Consider the following 20,182-nt stretch of genomic DNA (forward strand, 5'->3'; position numbering starts at 1 on the left):
GGATGTCATAAGGTGAATGCACCAATTTGTAAGTCGCTCTGGATAAGAGCGTCTGCTAAATGACTTAAATGTAAATGTATCGGCTTTTGTTTTTATTTATTTGTAATAATGACAATTACAACAATACTGAATAATCGGTATCGGCGTTGAAAAATCATAATCAATCGACCTCTAGTCCTGACAGCACCTCTACAGGGAGAATTACTCTGGCCACCACGGACAGAAAGACAGACAAAGATTAAGCGAGAGAAAGACCTTTTGTCCCCCCCTTTATCTGTTGAAAGCAAAGGTGCCTGTAACAATGAGATTTGTGGAGATGGTCTCCCATTGTATTCCAAATGTCCCTGCTCCCATGCCATTTCTTAACAGTGAAAAGGAAGTATTTTATAGGTTGCCATTGATATTCCAGGCAGGTAGACATGCTTGCATGGCTCTTTCCCCTGAGGTGGAGCTAATCCCCTGTAAACAGGCCGGGAGGCGTGAGTGAGTGAGTGAGTGAGTGAGTGAGTGAGTGAGTGAGTGAGTGAGTGAGTGAGTGAGTGAGTGAGTGAGTGAGTGAGTGAGTGAGTGAGTGAGTGAGTGAGTGAGTGAGAGAGAGAGAGAGAGAGAGAGCGAGAGAACCTTGCATTAGTAGGGCATGAGTAAGGAACTATCGATCTCCCCAGTGGGACTGATAAGAGAATGTGAATAGTCAAGTCACACACTTACCGAGAGTGGGCTCAGCATTCATAAGGGTTATCAATGATCTATATCGTAGCCATTACACCCCTTTAAGAACCCTTTCAGAGAGTGATATCTGAGCTCTTTAGACACATTGACGGGAACACAACAATCCACATACAGCGTTGTGTAAATACATTACCCACATACCCACACACACGTGTACTACATCCTGCACCACTAATGTATCTTCCCTATACAGTCGTTCTGCTACTCCACTCAGATTGCCCTCCTCAGTCTAATTGGCTCCACCCTGGTTCTCCTCCTCATCTCAGGCTCCCGACTGCCCCAGAAGGGGCCAGAGGCAGTTAGCCTACATTAATCCCCCTGGCTCCCAGGAGATCCTGCCTGTCACAGCAGCCCAGTTGGGACGAGCCCCACCCCAGCCTGATCCCAGGATTAACCGGCTAATAACGGTAACAGGTTGACACCAGGCTGATGTCCAGCTTATTATACAACACACACACAGGACTCACAAACAGAGACAACACACAAAATCAGGACAACAGACACAGGCACACACACACACACGGTTCAGAATATGAGACATGTGCAGGTCTGAATAGAAAATGAATGGGAATGATTGGCATCATCTTATTCAAAACCAATTCACCTAAATTCACCTATAAATCTGAATGGGAAACATAAATCAGCATCCAATCCTTCTTAGCTGATCCCATTGGAAACTCACAATGACTGGCTCCTCGGGGGGGGCTGCATCAGGTAGAGAAATGAGAACGGGGGATGAAAAAGGAGAGAGACGGGAATAGAGGAGAGAGATAGAAGAGAGAGAGAGATCTGTCACTGTAGCTGTGGGAACGGGCTCAGAGAGGCAGGGGGATTTGTGAGGTGAAGGGAGTCTGCTTGATTCTCAAAGTGAGCCATTTGATTTCTGACGCTTGTTATTTTCAACATCATTCTCCCTCCCATCCAAACAGGAGTTTGACCTAACTCCATTAGGATTGTCTGAACTTGAGAAAACAACGTTCGGAGGTTTCTCTTGCAATTTTCCCCAACCGCTGCCAGTTAAACGTGGTGAGGAAACAAAACCACAGATCCGTCGTGTGTCAGTGTAATATCTAGCTAGAGGCAATCTACGCATCATACAGTCGGCTCTGTTGATACAGTGGAAAGGCACATGATCATACTGACATTCCTAGACTAGACACACAGTGGTAGGTCAAAGACAAGGAGAGATCAGGACAAAGATACCGAGCTGTTATTCCAGAAGGTTCTGTCCAGTCTGAGAGAGTCGGAGTCAGTCAGTTCAATCAGCCCTCTCTCTCTCTTCAGGTGGGATTAAACATTTAACAGGTCCTCGCTGACATTGTGTTTCCCTAAACCACATCTCCTCAGACCTTCTCCATCCTCCCTGATCAACCTTGGCTCGTCTGTTGATTCACCAGTAAAGTGTCTTATGATGCTCCTCCCGGCCTGCTTATAAAACAGGACACAGTCAAGTGGGATGGCTGCAAAGCAATTAGGGCCGTTCCTCCACCGAGCCCAGAAGAGGCGAGGAGAGGCCAGCTAGCTACCGGCGCGGACCGAGCGCTAACGGAAGCAGAATGCTAAACAGCCTGTTATTAGTCTGATTGGACTGCTGCAATTTAACTGAAACGCAGCAGGAGGGAGAGGCTGAAAGGGAAAGGTAGAGTGAGGAGATGAAGGAGAAAGAGAGAGAGTTAATTAGCCTGCGCAGATGACTGGGAGGGTCAAGGGTCTTCTGGGGAGAGTGAAAGTGAGAGCTGGAGGGGAGGAGGAAGAGGGGATAGGGGGGGAGGAGAGGACGGGGAGGCCAGAGCAAAGAAGAGCAGTGGTCTGGAACAGCTCTTATAGGCTATGGAGGAGAGACCGAGATGGCGAGGCCAGCTGTCCGGCCTTACAAGGCCAGAGTGGCAGTAGACTGGCAGGGTTTTGGCAGGAGAGGAAGGTGACTGTCTGGATACACATTTGACAGGGGAGAAAGATAGTGTGTTTGAGTGCTTGTTCTGGTCTGTGCAGACAGAGTGTGCTCGTATGTGATAAGAGAAGTGGACAGGGGAACTATTATACATGTTGTGTTTATATACAGTGTCTACAGTATGTGTGAATTCGTGCACATGGTTGCTTTTTTAGGATGTGTGTATATATTTCCATAGCTTGAATCTGTGTAGGCATGTGGTATGCATTTTGGTATGCACATACACTACCGTTCACAAGTTGGGGTCACTTAGAAATGTCCTTGTTTTTGAAATAATTTTTTGTCCATTAAATTGATCAGAATAGAAAGAGTGGGAGGCCCCGGTGCACAACTGAGCAAGAGGACAAGTACATTAGAGTAGTTTGAGATACAGACGCCTCACAAGTCCTCAACTGGCAGCTTCATTAAATAGTACCCGCAAAACACCGGTCTCAACGTCAACAGTGAAGAGGCGACTCCGGGATGCTGGCCGAGGCTGCAGCAGACAGCTACAGACAGCTTCTGGGTGCTAGACTATCACACCCAGGTCCAGCGCTCCTATGGGACCATCAGCTGTCAATCACAGCCCTTTACCATGCCCTCCTCTCACTGACACACAGAAGAACATTCAGCAAATACAGAGGAATGTTATCCCCAAAAACCACAGGGCTTTCTAAATTTAAACTACAACTACAATATCAGGGAATTGTTTCAGAGATGAAAGCCAGACCACCAACTGGACCATAGTCTTTAGAAGTCTTTAAATCAGGCTCGCTGTGGTGTCAGAGAGACACGGCCAGTTGGGCGGCTATCCATTGAAGCTAGCGTTAAAACTTCTAACAGAACACAGGCTTTGTTTCAACTGCTAATGCGGACTCACACATTACATAGCAGAACTGGAGGATAAGCAGGAACACGGCTGTAAATAGCATTTGCGACACATAAGCGGGAGTTTATGGCATTATGTTGTTATTCTGCGCAAATTCATAAGAACACCTGGGGGGGGGGTCGACTTAAACAATGACAGAGTGAAGGCCTCTGATTTCACTTTGTGTGCTCACTGCAAGAAGACGCAGCGAGGAGGAGAAGAAAACAGAGGGAGATGATGAACGGAAAGAAAGAAAATAAGAGAAATAAGAGGCAGAAATTAAGGAGGAGAAAATAAGGCGTGAAAAAAATCATGCAGTGACAAGATTACAGAGGGAGAGACAGCGAGAGAGAGAGAGACAGCGAGAGAGAGACAGCGAGAGAGAGACAGCGAGAGAGAGACAGCGAGACAGAGAGAGACAGAGACAGAGAGAGACAGCGAGACAGAGAGAGACAGAGAGAGACAGCGACAGAGACAGAGACAGAGAGAGACAGACAGACAGACAGACAGACAGACAGACAGACAGACAGACAGACAGACAGACAGACAGACAGAGAGAGAGACACACAGAAACAGACAGAGAGAGACAGACAGACACAGAGAGAGACAGACACAGACACAGAGAGAGACAGACAGACACAGACAGACAGAGACAGACAGACACAGACAGACAGACACAGAGAGACAGACACAGACAGACAGATACAGACACACAGACAGAGAGAGACAGACAGACAGACACAGACAGACACACACAGACAGAGACACAGACAGAGACAGAGAGAGACAGACAGAACTGGGCCCTGACAGTAAATCTCAGTAAGACAAAAATAATGGTGTTCCAAAAAAGGACCACAAATGCAAATTCCCGGACAACAAATACAAATTCTATCTAGAGACCGTTGCCCTAGAGCACACAAAAAACTATTCGTACCTCGGCCTAAACATCAGCACCATAGGTAACTTCCAAAAAGCTGTGAACGAGCTGAGAGACAAGGCAAGAAGGGCCTATTCCATCAAAAGGAACATAAAATTCGACATACCAATTACGATCTGGTTAAAAATACTTGAATCGGTTATAGAACCCATTGCACTTTATGGTTGTGAGGTCTGGGGTCCGCTCATCAACCAAGAATTGACAAAATGGGACAAACACCAAATTGAGACTCTGCATGCAAAAATATCCGACACCCGATAACTATCAAAATCCAGAAAAAAGCCGTTAAATTCTACAACCACCTAAAAGGAAGCGATTCCCAAACCTTCCATAACAAAGCCATCACCTACAGAGAGATTAACCTGAAGAAGAGTCACAAACAAACACAAACAAACCCCACAGAGCCCCAGGACAGCAACACAATTAGACCCAGCCAAATCATGAGAAAACAAAAATATATTTACTCGACACATTGGAAAGAATTAACAACAAAAAAACTGAGCAAACTAGAATGCTATTTGGCCCTAAACAGAGAGTACACAGCGGAAGAAAACCTTACCACTGTGACTGACCCAAACTTAAGGAAAGCTTTGACTATGTACAGACTCAGTGAGCATGGCCTTGCTATTGAGAAAGGCCGCCATTGCCTGTCTTCTCTTGAGAGCCAGGTCTGCCTATGCGCACACTGCCCACAAAATGAGGTGGAAATTGAGCTGCACTTCCTAACCTTCTGCCAAATGTATGACCATATTAGAGACGCATATTTTCCTTGGATTACACAGATCCACAAAGAATTTGAAAACAAACTCAATTTTGATCAACTCCAATATCTACTGGGTGAAATACCATAGTGTGCCATCACAGCAGCAAGATTTATGACCTGTTGCCACAAGAAAAGGGCAACCAGTGAAGAACAAACACCATTGTAAATACAACCCATACAGTATGTACAGTGGCTTGCGAATTTTGGGGGGGTTTGTATGATTTGATTTACACAAGATGGCTACCATTTTGAAGATGCAAAATATTTTTTCGTGAAACAAACAAAAAATAAGACAAAAAACTGAAAACTTGAGCGTGCATAACTATTCACCGCCCCAAAGTCAATACTTTGTAGACCCATCTTCTGCAGCAATTACAGCTGCAAGTCTCTTGGGGTATGTCTCTATAAGCTTGGCACATCTAGCCACTGAAATGTTTTCCCATTCTTCAAGGCAAAACTGCTCCAGCTCCTTCAAGTTGGATGGGTTCTGCTGGTGTACAGCAATCTTTAAGTCATACCACAGATTCTCAATTGGATTGAGGTGTGGGCTTTGACTAGGCTATTCCAAGACATTTAAATGTTTCCCCTTAAACCACTCGATTGTTGCTTTAGCAGTATGCTTAGGGTCATTGTCCTGCTGGAAGGTGAACCTCCGTCCAGAGTCTCAAATCTCTTGAAGACTGAAACAGGTATCCTTCAAGAATCCCCCTGTATTTAGCACCATCCATCATTCCTTCAATTCTAACCAGTTTCCCAGTCTCTGCCAATGAAAAACATCCCCAACAGCATGATGCTGCCACCACCATGCTTTACTGTGGGGATGATGTTCTCGGGGTGATGAGAGGTGTTGGGTATGCGTCAGACATAGCATTTGCCTTGATGGCCAAAAAGCTCAATTTTAGTCTCATCTGACCAGAGTACCTTCTTCCATATGTTTGGGGAGTCTCCCACATGCCTTTTGGCAAACACCAAACGTGTTTGCTTATGTTTATCTTTAAGCAATAGATTTTTCTTCCATAAAACCCAACTCTGTGGAGTGTACGGCTTAAAGTGGTCCTATGGACAGATACTCTAATCTCCGCTGAGGAGCTTTGCAGCTCCTTCAGGGTTATCTTCGGTCTCTTTGTTGCCTCTCTGATTAATGCCCTCCTTGCCTGGTCCGTGAGTTTTGGTGGGCGGCCCTCTCTTGGCAGGTTTGTTGTGGTGCCATATCCTTTCCATTTTTAATAAATGGATTTAATGGTGCTTCGTGGGATGTTCAAAGTTTCTGATATTTTTTTATAACCCAACCCTGATCTGTACTTCTCCACAACTTTGTCCCTGACCTGTTTGGAGAGCTCCTTGGTCTTCACGGTGCTGCTTGCTTGGTGGTACCCCTTTCTTAGTGGTGTTGCAGACTCTGGGGCCTTTCAGAACCGGTGTATATATACTGAGATCATGTGACAGATCATGTGACACTTAAATAAAGTCCACCTGTGTGCAACCTAACGAATTATGTGACTTCTGAAGGTAATTGATTGCACCAGATCTTATTTAGGGGCTTCATAGCAAAGGGGGTGTATACATATGCACGCACCACTTTTACGTTGTTTAAAATAAAATAAAAAATAAAGTTATTTATTATTTCACTTCACCAATTTGGACTATTTTGTGTATGTTCATTACATGGAATCCAAATAAAACTCTATTTAAATGACAGGTTGTAATGCAACAAAATAGGAAAAACAAGGGGGATGAATACTTTTGCAAGGCACTGTATGTTTATTTACTTTCTGTTTTGTACTTTAACTATTTGCACATTGTTACAACACTGTACATAGACATAATATGACATTTGAAATGTCTTTATTATTTTGGAACATCTGTTAGTGTAATGTTTACTGTTAATTTTTATTTTTTATTTCACTTTTGTTTATTATCTACTTCACTTGCTTTGGCAATGTTAACATATGCTTCCCATTCCATTAAAGCCCTAAAATTGAATTGAAATTGTAACGGCGGTCCTCCTCCTCTTCATCTTCGGAAGATTAACATAGACACGAACTTGTATAAACTAACAAAACAACAAAACGGTGTAGACAGACCTATACGACAAACTTACATAAAAACAAGAAGAACGCACGAATAGGACAATTAGACTACACAAACCGAACAAACCGTAACAGTCCTGTATGGTGCAAACAATTACACAGACACGGAAGACAATCACCCACAACGAACACTGTGACAACGCCTACCTAAATATGACTCGTAATTAGAGGAACCCAACCCAACCTCACGTCCTGACCAACTAACACATACAACAAACTAACAGAAATAGGTCAGGAACGTGACAGAAATTGAATTGAGAGAGAGACAGAGATCAGAGTGAGAGATCAGAGTGAGAGATCAGAGAGAGAGAGAGAGAACAGAGAGAGGAGGGTGTAAACCAAACTCAGGTAATCCACTGCTTTGCTTCCCCGGGGAGCTATGTGTCACCACGCTACCACAGTAACCCCAATCCTGCTGAGTGCACACTTCCTAGCGACTCCACCACAGAGGCACGAAGTAGAGAGAAAACGAGGCGGGGAGGACATAGAGAGAGACAAGCCTAACTACTGTGGGGGTGCTCTCCTCAGGTCAGAAACCCAAGACCCGGCCTCCTGTAATAATTACAGTCAGCGAAGAGACGTCATGCCATGAGACAGAGATAGAAAGCGCTGTAAGGAAGGTATGAGGAAGGTATGAGGTTCATTGTACAGGGTTAGCAGGGCTGGGGGATGCTGACGAAGGGATCATATGTGGGTGGAAGAGGGTAGGACAGTAGATATGGTTAGGGGATAGAAGAGAGGGTTTAGCCTGATGGTCTCTTTGGGACTATCCAACAAGGCTCCAAGTCATGATAAACATGTATGTACACCACAATAAGAGATACTGGGCCACAACCAGCTGAGAGAGAAACCAGTGTGTGTGTGTGTGTGTGTGTGTGTGTGTGTGTGTGTGTGTGTGTGTGTGTGTGTGTGTGTGTGTGTGTGTGTGTGTGTGTGTGTGTGTGTGTGTGTGTGTGTGTGTGTGTGTGTGTGTGTGTGTGTGTGTGTGTGTGTAGTCCACTGTCTCCTCTGGGTAGGTCTCTCCTTAGAGCTACAGTGTCTGTAACTGAGTCTGTGCATTACAGAGGACTGCCACACCACACTGACACTAAGCCTGCATCTTTACCCCTGAGCCCAGAAACACGGACGCAGGATTAAACCACTACTGCACAAACTACTTGCCTAATACTATTTTTGGTTCCAAGTGAACCCTTTTGCCACTAAAAGGTTCTAAGTAGAACCTTGTTTACCACTGAAGGGTTCTACCTGGAACCATAAATGGTTCTATGGGGAAAACGAAGAAGACCATGAGAGGACCAGACAGAGAACAGCCCTGCCATTCAAATCTAACCCTTCTTTTACCAGGCTGTGTCCTCACCAGACAGTATACCTTCCTCGTCTGATAAAGGCGTTTTCTCACACAACAGGTTGAAGCCAGTTAATTATTCCACTGACACACGACGTATCACAATCACTCCGCCTCCGTGCTATCAGACTCCTTCTGATAACGCCTGGACTTGACCTCAGCGTGAGGACACACCTCAGTCTGGCTTCACGCCAACACAGACAAAACAATACTGCGAAATGAGGGAAACCAAAACGAGACGTTTAAGGAGAATTTTCTGTGAATAAATATCTGAATGAAAATCCTCTACGGTTTCTAGGAGAATCAATACAACTAAAGCAGATACATTGTGCTCGGTAGTCGTTATGATGACTAGAAATGCTGGAGGCTAAAATGTCAAATGTAAATCAGGCAGTCTGCGCCATACTGACTAATATTCATAAGTGTATAATTAAAATATTTCATTTGTGTTCATTGACATAATTCATCTGACTCATCCCCAAAAGACTAATTCCAACAACCAGATGTACGTCATTCAGCTCTGACTCATATGCATTACCATACTGATATGCATACTTCATGTTCATATTCATGGCTTGATGCAGAGGTGAAGAGAAAATCAATGAATACATCGACCAACAAACTCTGTCACGACACTACGGAGCACAAACAGGCCGTTATCGTCCATTACTTCCTTTTTTCTTTTCTCTTTCATGAGATATAGACAGTTAAAAAAGTATCTTTATCATCCCTTGGGCAGACATGCAAAAGCACACACACACACACAACCCCCTCGCTAAGGACGGAGACTCCCAAAAGACCCCCAGTTCAGTTTGGGGCTCCACTCACCCCCAGTTTCCTGCTCCGCATACGGACGTATCCCTGCTTGACGATGTCGTTGAAGTTGGAGGCCATCTCTGTGGGAGCTGGGACCTGCTGGGGCCTACTGAGGCTAGCATCCAGTCCTTCAATCCTGCAGTCCAGCGCTGCACCTAACCCTCCCCCCTCCCCCCTCTTCCCCTCTTAAGTCCTGGGGTTACCTTCTCCCTCCTCTATATCAGCCAAGTCGTCCTTTTCAGATCCTGTTGCCCTCAGACTGCCCTCACTCCTCTAATGCACCTCGTTGTCCCCTCATCCCTTCGTTGCAGAGTCCCTAAAGAAAGAGAGGAAGAAGAGAGAGAGGAGAAGAAACAGGGGATCTATTATTCATTAAAGTGGCAGGAGAGAATGGTAGTGGCTTGCAGACACACAGAACATTATCCTCCATTATTCATTGCTTTGGCAGACACCATTATTGAGGGCAAGTAGGTAGCATGGCTTCTGTGACACATCATTATGTATAGTGTACAGCACAGCCTCCGTCTCGGAGGTACAACCATTAGAACGGGCTTGGAAACAGAGAGTCTTCTGGAGACCATCCTTCCCAGTCAAGCAGGAAGAAAAGAGAGTAAATGAGGAGAAACTCATTTTAAGTTCAGCCAGACAGCTGTAAACCAAAAGCAGACTTTATTACTTCATCATTATTTAGAATGCTTTCTGAAAAATCCTAAAGCTACTTCAATAACAACGGAAATCAAAAGAATGTTGGAGACACATCATGGAGACTTCTTGCGTAAATGAGCCAGATCTGTCTGACCCAGTATTGAGAGCAGCCACATGTTATACAGAGCTCTACAGTGAGGGGATGAGGTGAGGGGGACTGTAGTTCTAATGGTATCAATGCCCCTTACTCAGACATTCAAATGCACACATGCACACGCACACACAGATGCAATTTAAGCATGCACACAAGGACACACACATACAGACACACACAACTACACATCACAAACTCCCTTGGGGGCATTGCAGAGTGAGAAAGACTGGCAGGCAGAGTGTTTCCTGTGACCACATGATGCCATCGTCAGTGTTCTGCTCTAATGGTGTAAGCTGTTTGTTCACCCGCAATTGCTAATATGTGAGAGGTTATAGACCTACAGTCAGTGTCCAGACTTCAGTTTCCATTTAACCCATCTGAACATTAGGCTACAGTTCCCTTGACGTGCCATAGGCCTATTTGAAGTCCCTGTCTTGTGACTGGCAATTTGTATAGCGCCTCACAATCATCACACATAGCATAGCATAACTGCTATCATCCTCTTTTAACACTCCACCAAATCTTTCCCAAACATAACTTTTCTGGCCCTCCCTTCTCTTCATTTTCAACTATCCCTTTCGCAGCTTTTCTCTATTGAATTAAAACTCGGACATTGTCCTTTTTGCCTCTGTGGATCGACTTGAGCTTTTTCTGCCCTTTCCCAAATACATCTGGCGATTGGCGTGTAGGCTATTTGGTGCTTGCACAGTTAGATCCTGAAGCTTAGGCGTACGCACTAATGCCAGACAGCCAAAAATAATGTAATGTAACCTCAATGTAACCTATAGATATAAACTGCACAATAATTGAATGGATTTTTGAAGGTGTCGTTTTCTCTTTATTCAACCCACCCTTTATCCACACAATATTTAACAATCCTGAACCCGCCCGCCCCGCGGATATAACCGCGGGGACTGCGGGTTATAAGTTAACCCACGCATCACTATTCTGCTCCCTGGGGTAGATCTCAGTGGGGTTCATCTTCTCCCTGAGGAACTGGCGCTAAATCTCCCTGACTATGGGGGAACAGAGACATCCAACTTTAACAAGGACCCCATTAACCAGGACAGAGCCAGGCTAATCGCTCACAGCACTGTTGGTTTAGAGAAGTGGCTCACACACACTGGGGAGGGGGCTAACACGCACGCACGCACGCACCCAACATATAGAGCTAAACATCTGCAGACTGGCTCCACTGTGGCCCTCTGAGACTGCTGGTGTCACCATGGTGGATAACCTAGCTTGCCAGGGCTATAACAACATTCTAAGAAAGTGGTACCTGGCAAAGACCCACGGCTGGGAACAAGAATATATGTCGGCTGAGGAGAGGATCCTTATGTGGATGGGATTGGCTTAATGTTAGCATAGTGGGAGTGCTTCAGACACACTTGATGTGCCATTATATCTTGGAGCACAATTGGAAAGCGATTAAATCCCATGAAAGCTATTCAGATGAGACAAATGTGCACCCCGGTGAGATAAAATCACTCTCAGAGCCATGCTTGGTTAAGCAGAGCTTCAATAGTGTACGTATGGAGGGGATTGAAGAGTCAGTGGAGGATAGCACAACTCTACACATTACACATGCAGTATTACAGATGTAGTCACCTATTACAAACAACGTCCATGGTCAGCAATGAATAACCTGGAGAACGGGGATTGTTGTCTGCAGCCAGAGGTGGGCTGGTGTGTGAGGAGGAGCAATAGAGTGCCAGAGTGCCCACAATGGAGGATCAGCTTGTCAAAACCCAACGTAAAAATTGCCATTGAGTCTGATCCTGCACTGATTGATTCTGTGCCTCTACAGCAAAACACCAGGGCCCCGTTCCAGACTCCCTCCTCTACCCCCTCTACCCCCCTCTACCCCCCCTCTCCACCGCCCCATAACCATGGAGATGTGCTGATTTACCTTTTTTTGCGTGTTCACGATCGATACACATCAGCAGCTTTTCCCCCCCGAGACGGACAGTAAACGGCCCGCAGGTGATGTATCACTGAGCAACACATTAGCATTAACATGTGTGGAGAACACATTGTCCCTACAGAAACAAAGCCTTATCACGCCATGTGTCATCTTTCGAAAAACAGGAAACCACTCCATTGTACTCTGCTTGTTTTACACGACGGAGCATAGGCACTAGGCCAGCACAGAGCTGGGAGTGGGATTTTAGGAACAGACAGACAGTATCGTCAGTCACTACTTTATAATGCGTGCTTATGATGGAGGGAACACAGAAGTGTCTGTCGGGACCCAGGTGCCGGGGATGGTAATAGGCAGATAATGAATTCAGAGATTAGTGAATCCCACTTCGCTCCTCTCCCAATGAACGAGGAACAAACAGCTTGTTGAAGAAGGACGTGAGGTGAGACGAGGGGGTAGCAGTGTTGAAATGAAGGCGAGGCAGGAACACCTGTTCTGGCTGTAAGTGTAGGTTGAGACAAAAGGCTGCAGACAGGCCTGTCTCTGGGAACAGAGCGACTTGATAACAGGCTGCTTTGAGGAGGGCCTTTCGTGTGTTGTCTGTTCTCTACTTTTTTAGAGGATAAGTTATATCACACAGCTGGCTGCTAAACCTCTTCTTAAATCCCATCAGCTCCTCTCAGCCACACATTTAGGGAGGAAGCTGGAGTTGCACTGCATACAAATGACTACGAAGCACAATGTGCCAGGAGCACAAATTAAGAAGGAGAATGCTACTATGGAAAATAAGCAAAATTCAGAGGGTTAAAAAAACACTTTTCAGTACATCCACTGTAACCATGGGAACCTAAACGTGTCTTCCCAAAAGGCCTGTCTGCGCTATGGGAGAAGAGAGGAGACAATGTAAAGCTCCCTGACAGAGAGAGCAGAGATATGCCATGCTCGGAATAACAATAGGGAACCATGTCTGTGAGCTTGATCTCATATCTCATTTACAATCATTGAGTCATTTAAAGGGAAAATCATAGCAGAAGTCAGTTGCAAACTGAAAACTTGGACACATCAGTTATGCAAAACCTACTGTGACTGATCTGTGAATGTTATTTTACTAGATTGTTTTTTCCATATTGTAATCTTTGAAAAACCAAGATGAGGCTAACCAATGTTCACATAAATGTTTTCGCCACTGAGCAAATTTCAGGTCTGATGAGCGCAAACTTGAACGTTGTGAAAATGCGGTGCAACTTCTGGCGCGTTTACTGTGAACACTGCGTTTGTAGCCACTTTAAGTTACAGTTATAACAGTGGCCAAGTACGCTACCGTCGCTATTTGATCCTAATGTAGACCTACCATAAAAAACTATGGAGGAAATGCCTTGAAATTCCTTGAAAAAAAAAGGGATTGACATGAACCTGTTTGTCCTTCAGACAAGGAGGTGACTGAAAATGTGGTGTTGTTTGATGCAAGAAACCACTTCACAAAATAAAATTCATTATTTTTCCCATACCATTATAATAGAGAATCAGACAAATTATGCTACCCTCTGCCTATTGGCTACTTAGCTTATTCAAGCCTGTCTCAAAATACAACACTGCCCCTTTAATAGATAAAAAAAATCTCTTTACCTGCCTAGCAAAGAATATGAACAAATGTGAACAGGTGGCTACATGCAGCTCTAGCTTTGATCTCAAAACAAGTGCATCTACTCGCAACCCCTCACGCTGTAAACACAGTCCAGTTCAGTATGGGCCTGAGTCATGCCTTACATACAATAGAATCCTACTCCAATGTGCTCTGCCTAACAGAAAATCTCTTGCAACCTTTGTTTTGTTTCAGGTTGTTGCATTGAAAGTAGCTAATATTGCATTGATTCGAGCACAATTCACACAGTAGAGGGAAACGTTGACAGTGTTAACTAAAGGGGAAAACTAGAAAGTTGAGTGGAGTTCAATCTCATGCTTCTCTGTGCGGGCTGAAATGTATTCTGTGAGGCAGTCCCGGGGGAGCTGTGCGCCCGTGTGCAGCTTTAAGGGAACATTGAGGCCAACTCTACTCTATGGATGTCTTGAAATGCACTTTCCTCTCTTCGCTTCTCGCTTGATGACTGGCCCTACCCGCTCCCTCTCTCCGTTGTATTGTCGATGTCAGAGTTCGATACTGATTCCACTCTGCCCTGTTGCTGGAAGATGGATTGAACCACCCACACAGAGCCAGCAGCTACATGGACCTCCTGACCTGTTGAGATGAGGGAGGGGTGGTAGCTAGAGGCAAGGATGTGTGTTAAACCACAGATTATCCATTATATATATATGTCGTGATATATATATATATATAGGCAAGATACTCAAGTGGCTGCTCTAACAATGAAAATAAATGTCTTCAAAAATGGAAGGCAGGTGGGACCATTCCAGCCAATGAGATGGCAGATGTGAACAACAGGCACAACTTCGATATAAAGTGTTTTTTTCTCAAAGTTGTCACGTATCCTACTTATATCAGTACACTTGTAAAAACCACATGTAGCAAATAAGCTATTCATTTTTTTGTTAACCAAATTCAACTCTCGTTGACCTCCATACAAATATTCCTCGCTAGGTAAGCGGGAAAAAACGAAGAAGAAAAAAACACCAACCGCTGGAGAAGACAGATTTTGGGCCCAGTTACTCCTCTCGCTTCGCCTCTTCCTCTCTGGTTAAACACATATCAGTGCTCCTATCACCATACAATGAGCCTCTCAGCATACAGTACTGAACCAATCACAGCCAATCGTTTGCTGGGGCTGGCATAAAAAAGGTCACACACTGGTAGAATATTATACAAGCCACTCACTGGAGTCTACAGTAAAGTAATAGAGATTGTACATATCTGACATCTATATTCAGGCAACTGGAGTCTTGGGCAGGGCAGAGAACGCAGGAGAGCTGATTAGCTGGAAGGAGGAGGAGAGAATGCAGAAAGTTTGTGTTTGCTGGAGGCTAAATGTGTCTAGGCAAAGAGGCCTGTGTCAGTTTGAGTCTTATGAGCGAGGGCATGTTAATTGTGATGCTGCCTGAGATAGCTTGAGGCTAAGAGGCAGATTGTGTTAGAGAGCCTTGGTTAACCGGAGTCGAGAGGAACAGAGGGAGTTAGTAGCAGGATACAGAATGTAAGCTAATGTGGAAAGGGGAGTGACTACACTATCATCACAAACAGACGCCTCGGCATCTGTACTCCAACAGACAGACCTTCTGTGTGTGTGCGTGCCTGCGTGCGTGCGTGCCTCCGTGTGTACATGTCTGTGTGCGCACGTGCATGCCTGCGTATATGAGTTAACAGATGAGCTCTGCAGAGCAGCTCTCCCTGCAATGTGTACCAGTTGGAACTGCTGTCTGGTGAATCCAATCCCCCGTGTCCTCTCTCTCAGCTGTGCCCATCACAGCCTAATCAAATCCCCAGAGCACCAGGTGTGCCCAGGGCAGGTTAATCTAATGCCAGGTGTGCCCATCTCAGCTGAATTAGATCATGCTACATTAGGCGCAAGACAGATCCGGATATGTCATGTTCTCTCTGGGAGCGACACGGAAGGAGGGAGACAGGGAGGGAGGAAACGAGAACAAAAAAAAAGAGAGTGAGACAGAAAAAGGGGTTGATTGTGTCAGGTCAATTTCATGAGCCACTTCACTTCCATTCCTTTGGAGAGGTTAGTGAGGTGAAAAGAATGGAGCATTCTAGCCATCGATCAGGTGGGGAGGGGAAGGACAGAGAGCAGATCGACTACAGTGTTATGCTATGTGTGTGTGTGTGTGTGTGTGTGTGTGTGTGTGTGTGTGTGTGTGTGTGTGTGTGTGTGTGTGTGTGTGTGTGTGTGTGTGTGTGTGTGTGTGTGTGTGTGTGTGTGTGTACGTCTTCTTCAGGGTTAATAACTTCAGCTCTGTGAGTTTGACAGATTTGCTCAAATTTGCTCTGTGATAGAGAAGACAGCATCCATCTAGGGGGTGACGCAAAGATACAAGAGCTTCATGTTCTCTCTCGTTCTGACTTTCTCCGTCACCCACATGTCACTGTCAGCCATCTCTCTCCTTTCACCATTGATTATACACTATGTCTCTGTTTTGACCTCTATGTCACTCAGTCTATTCTATAAATGGGACCCTTATAATAATGAGTCATCCTCATCCTCCACAATCTGAGGGCATCATGTGACAGCCCCCCCCCCCCTACCCCCGAAGCAGACGGCTGTCTACCCCACAGGGGGCAACAAGCAGATGGTAAACAAGATGGCAGAGGGGGTGCCAGCCAAGAGGGAGGATCAACCAGTAAAAATACCAATGACTGTTCCATTACATGAGGGAGAAAAGATGGAAGAACAGAAGAGAAAAGACAGAGAGACAGAGAGAGAGAGAGAGAGAGAGAGAGAGAGAGCTCAGGAGGGTAAATGGTAACTTCCACTTGTGAAGGTTAGTGAGTCATTGTCGTTGCTCCAGTAAGAGCCAGTGATTAAGGGCTCATCAGGCTTACTCCGCCATCTTGATATCATTAATGGAGTCAAATGAACACCCCAGACAACTACGTCACTAAAGTCTCACAAGAGAAACTCTTTCAACCTGCCAAAATCTCTGTATCTCATGAGCTTTCTTCAGACTCGGTGCAGTTTCTTCAGACTACCAGTACTACTCCTTCTCCACATACACACACACACTCACACACACACATATAAACACACACCAATTATTATTTGACACCACAAACAGACCCCCTGGGAAGAGAGCTGGGAAAAGGCCCAGGGAACGCCCCCTCCCTCCATCTACTCCCTCCATCTACTCCCTCCATCTCTCCCCTCGCTTAATGAGGACAGACAGACTGCTGTGAAGAAGGGCTGAGGTCAGGGGAGGATGTGGGCAGGAAAAGGACAGAGAGAACAAAGATGGAGAGGATGAAAAGGAACAGAGGTGCTCCTTGGGGTGATAGTAGACAGTGCCGTTACAGTAATGGCTAACAAAATGCCACACCAAATTTCAGAGCTCATTTCATTCTTCTTTTCCGTCTTTGAGTCTGACACACACACCGTAAACTCTTTAAACATGGTAGCGGAAAAGGACATTCACACCATGTGACAGTCTGGGGAATGGATCAGTGTGTTGATACAAGGCTGGCTAAAATGATTGACACAGAGGACATGACAGAGACCTGACATCGAATGGCTGGTCTGGACATTGTCCTGGGACCGTTAGCCCTGCTATTCTAAGAGAAACAATGGTCGATCTGAATCAGCATGGGGTCACATAACGACCCCGGCCAAAAGCAGACCACCAGATAAACCATGGACCGGGACCTGAGCTAATTAAGTTCAGCCAATCCCCGGACATTAACACGATTGATCCCCCGCCCGTGCGAGATTAGAATCATTCCATCATTGATAAAGAATCAATTGCCACAGTCTATTTAGATTTGAACGCTGCCCTGTTTTCAAACACGTGTAATAGAACTGCCAGTGGCTGTGAGTCTGGGGGTCATTTTAGGATTCAGTGTCCAATTCATTCCCGAAGCCAGCCTGCCCTTCTGGGAACCAGAGAGCCAATGAAAGGTGGATGTAGAAGTGAGAATCGATGAATGCACAACCGTTTATTTTGCGGTCTGGTATGATATCGATAGACAAATGGGAGCATGCTATTAAGTTAGGCTGGCTGCTCATTTGACAGGAGCAGGGAATGGCAATGCAGAAATTCAAAAAATATTGACTCAATTCTGTGGTATCAACCAATCGGTTTGACTAAACAATAACTTGAAAATGGAGTCCAAGGAGACAAACAAGCGAGGCAAACAACAGAAATTCAAATAAAGACTGCTCGCTGTGCCAAAGGGTTCAGGGACAAGGACAAGGTTGCAGAGAATAGAAGTAGCCTAGGACTACACTTCGAACGACAGTGGGGAAGGATGAGAGAAGAGAAAGAGAAAAAGAGAGAGGGCAAAGGTGCATTCCACTCTTTTGTTACGCATGTCGTCCACTTGGCCATTTTGTGGTGAAGGACGTTTCATGGTTTCTAGACAGGTTTTTTTTTCTGTCGGCCTGGAGCTTTTTGTCTCCACTGTCAGCACAGAGAGAATTACCTGCAGTCGCAGCACTGACCTGGACACACTGGTCAAACACACTGAGGACAGAGAGAATTACCTGCAGTCACAGCACTGACCTGGACACACTGGTCAAACACACTGAGGACAGAGAGAATTACCTGCAGTCACAGCACTGACCTGGACGCACTGAGGACAGAGAGAATTACCTGCAGTCACAGCACTGACCTGGACACACTGGTTGTAACGGGTGACGCTCTCCTCATCCTCGGACGAGGTGAGGAGAGAAGGATCCTCAGACCAAAACGCAGAGGAAACAGACGACATCGAAACGAAAACGAAACAAACAAACGCTACAGTCCAGTGTGGTACGAACAAACATACTGACACAGGAGACAATCACCCACAAACAAACAGTGAGAATGCCCTACCTAAATATGACTCTTAATTAGAGGCAAACGCAAACCACCTGCCTCTAATCAAGAGCCATACCAGGCAAACCAAAACCAACATAGAAACAGATAACCTAGAATACCCACCCAACCTCACGTCCTGACCAACTAACACACAAAAACTAACATAAATAGGTCAGGAACGTGACAGTACCCCCCCCCACAAGGTGCGAACTCCGGACGCACCAGCACAAAGTCTAGGGGAGGGTCTGGGTGGGCATCTAACCACGGTGGTGGCTCAGGCTCCGGGCGCGGTTCCCACCCCACCATAATCCATCCTAACTTCCTCCCTCCAAGAATGTCCACCCTCTTTTGACCCCCACAAAATCCCCTTAACAACATATCTAATAAGGACAACACCGGGACAGAGAGATAAATCAAGACAGAGGGATAGATAAGAATATAGAAGTAGATAAAGATAGAGAGGGAGATCAGGATAGAGGGGCAACTCCGGACTGAAAGGCAGCTCCGGACAGAGAGACAGCTCTGGACTGATGGGCAGTTCTGGGTATCTAGCCTTTTCAGGCTGAAGGTCAGCTCATGGCTGACTGACGACTCTCGACGCTCATGGCTGGCTGACGGCTCTCGACGCTCATGGCAGGCTGACGGCTCTCGACGCTCATGGCAGGCTGACGGCTCTCGACGCTCATGGCGCTCTGACGGCTCTCGACGCTCATGGCGCTCTGACGGCTCTCGACGCTCATGGCGCTCTGACGGCTCTGGCTGCTCATGGCTCGCTGGCGGCTCTGGCAGATCCTGTCTGGTTGGCGGCTCTGGCAGATCCTGTCTGGTTGGCGGCTCTGGCAGATCCTGTCTGGTTGGCGGCTCTGGCAGATCCTGTCTGGTTGGCGGCTCTGGCAGATCCTGTCTGGTTGGCGGCTCTGGCAGATCCTGTCTGGTTGGCGGCTCTGGCAGATCCTGTCTGGTTGGCGGCTCTGGCAGATCCTGTCTGGTTGACGGCTCTAGCGGCTCCTGTCTGGCTGACGGCTCTAGCGGCTCCTGTCTGGCTGACGGCTCTAGCGGCTCCTGTCTGGCTGACGGCTCTGTAGGCTCATGGCAGACGGGCGGCTTTGCAGGCTCATGGCAGACGGGCGGCTTTGCAGGCTCCTGGCAGACGGATGGCTCAGACGGCGCTGGGGAGACGGATGGCTCAGATGGCGCTGGGGAGACGGATGGCTCAGATGGCGCTGGGGAGACGGATGGCTCAGATGGCGCTGGGGAGACGGATGGCTCAGATGGCGCTGGGGAGACGGATGGCTCTGGCCGGATATGGCGCACTGTAGACCTGGTGCGTGGTGCCAGAACTGGAGGCACCGTGCTAATGACAAGCACCTTCCTACTAGTGCGGGGAGCAGGAACAGGGCACACTGTATTCTCAAAGCCTACTCTATCCCTGATGCGTGGTACCGGCACTGGTGACGCCGGGCTGAGGACAAGCACATCCGGATTAGTAGGGGGAGAATATACAGTGTGTACAGGGCTC

At 46.4% G+C, this 20,182-nt stretch overlaps 1 protein-coding gene across 1 annotated transcript in view; it reads right to left on the minus strand.

Annotated features, from left to right (window-relative positions):
• Positions 1-20,182, minus strand: part of LOC129834357 (docking protein 4-like) — a 66,784-nt gene that overhangs the window by 21,900 nt on the left and 24,702 nt on the right. The window contains exon 2 of the mRNA XM_055899273.1: positions 9,491-9,794. Coding sequence (XP_055755248.1) covers positions 9,491-9,556 — 66 coding nt within the window. The 5' untranslated portion in view covers positions 9,557-9,794. The remainder of the gene's footprint in view (positions 1-9,490; positions 9,795-20,182) is intronic.

This window comes from Salvelinus fontinalis, chromosome 35, assembly GCF_029448725.1.
Source record: "Salvelinus fontinalis isolate EN_2023a chromosome 35, ASM2944872v1, whole genome shotgun sequence".
Classification (NCBI taxonomy): Eukaryota; Metazoa; Chordata; class Actinopteri; order Salmoniformes; family Salmonidae; genus Salvelinus; species Salvelinus fontinalis.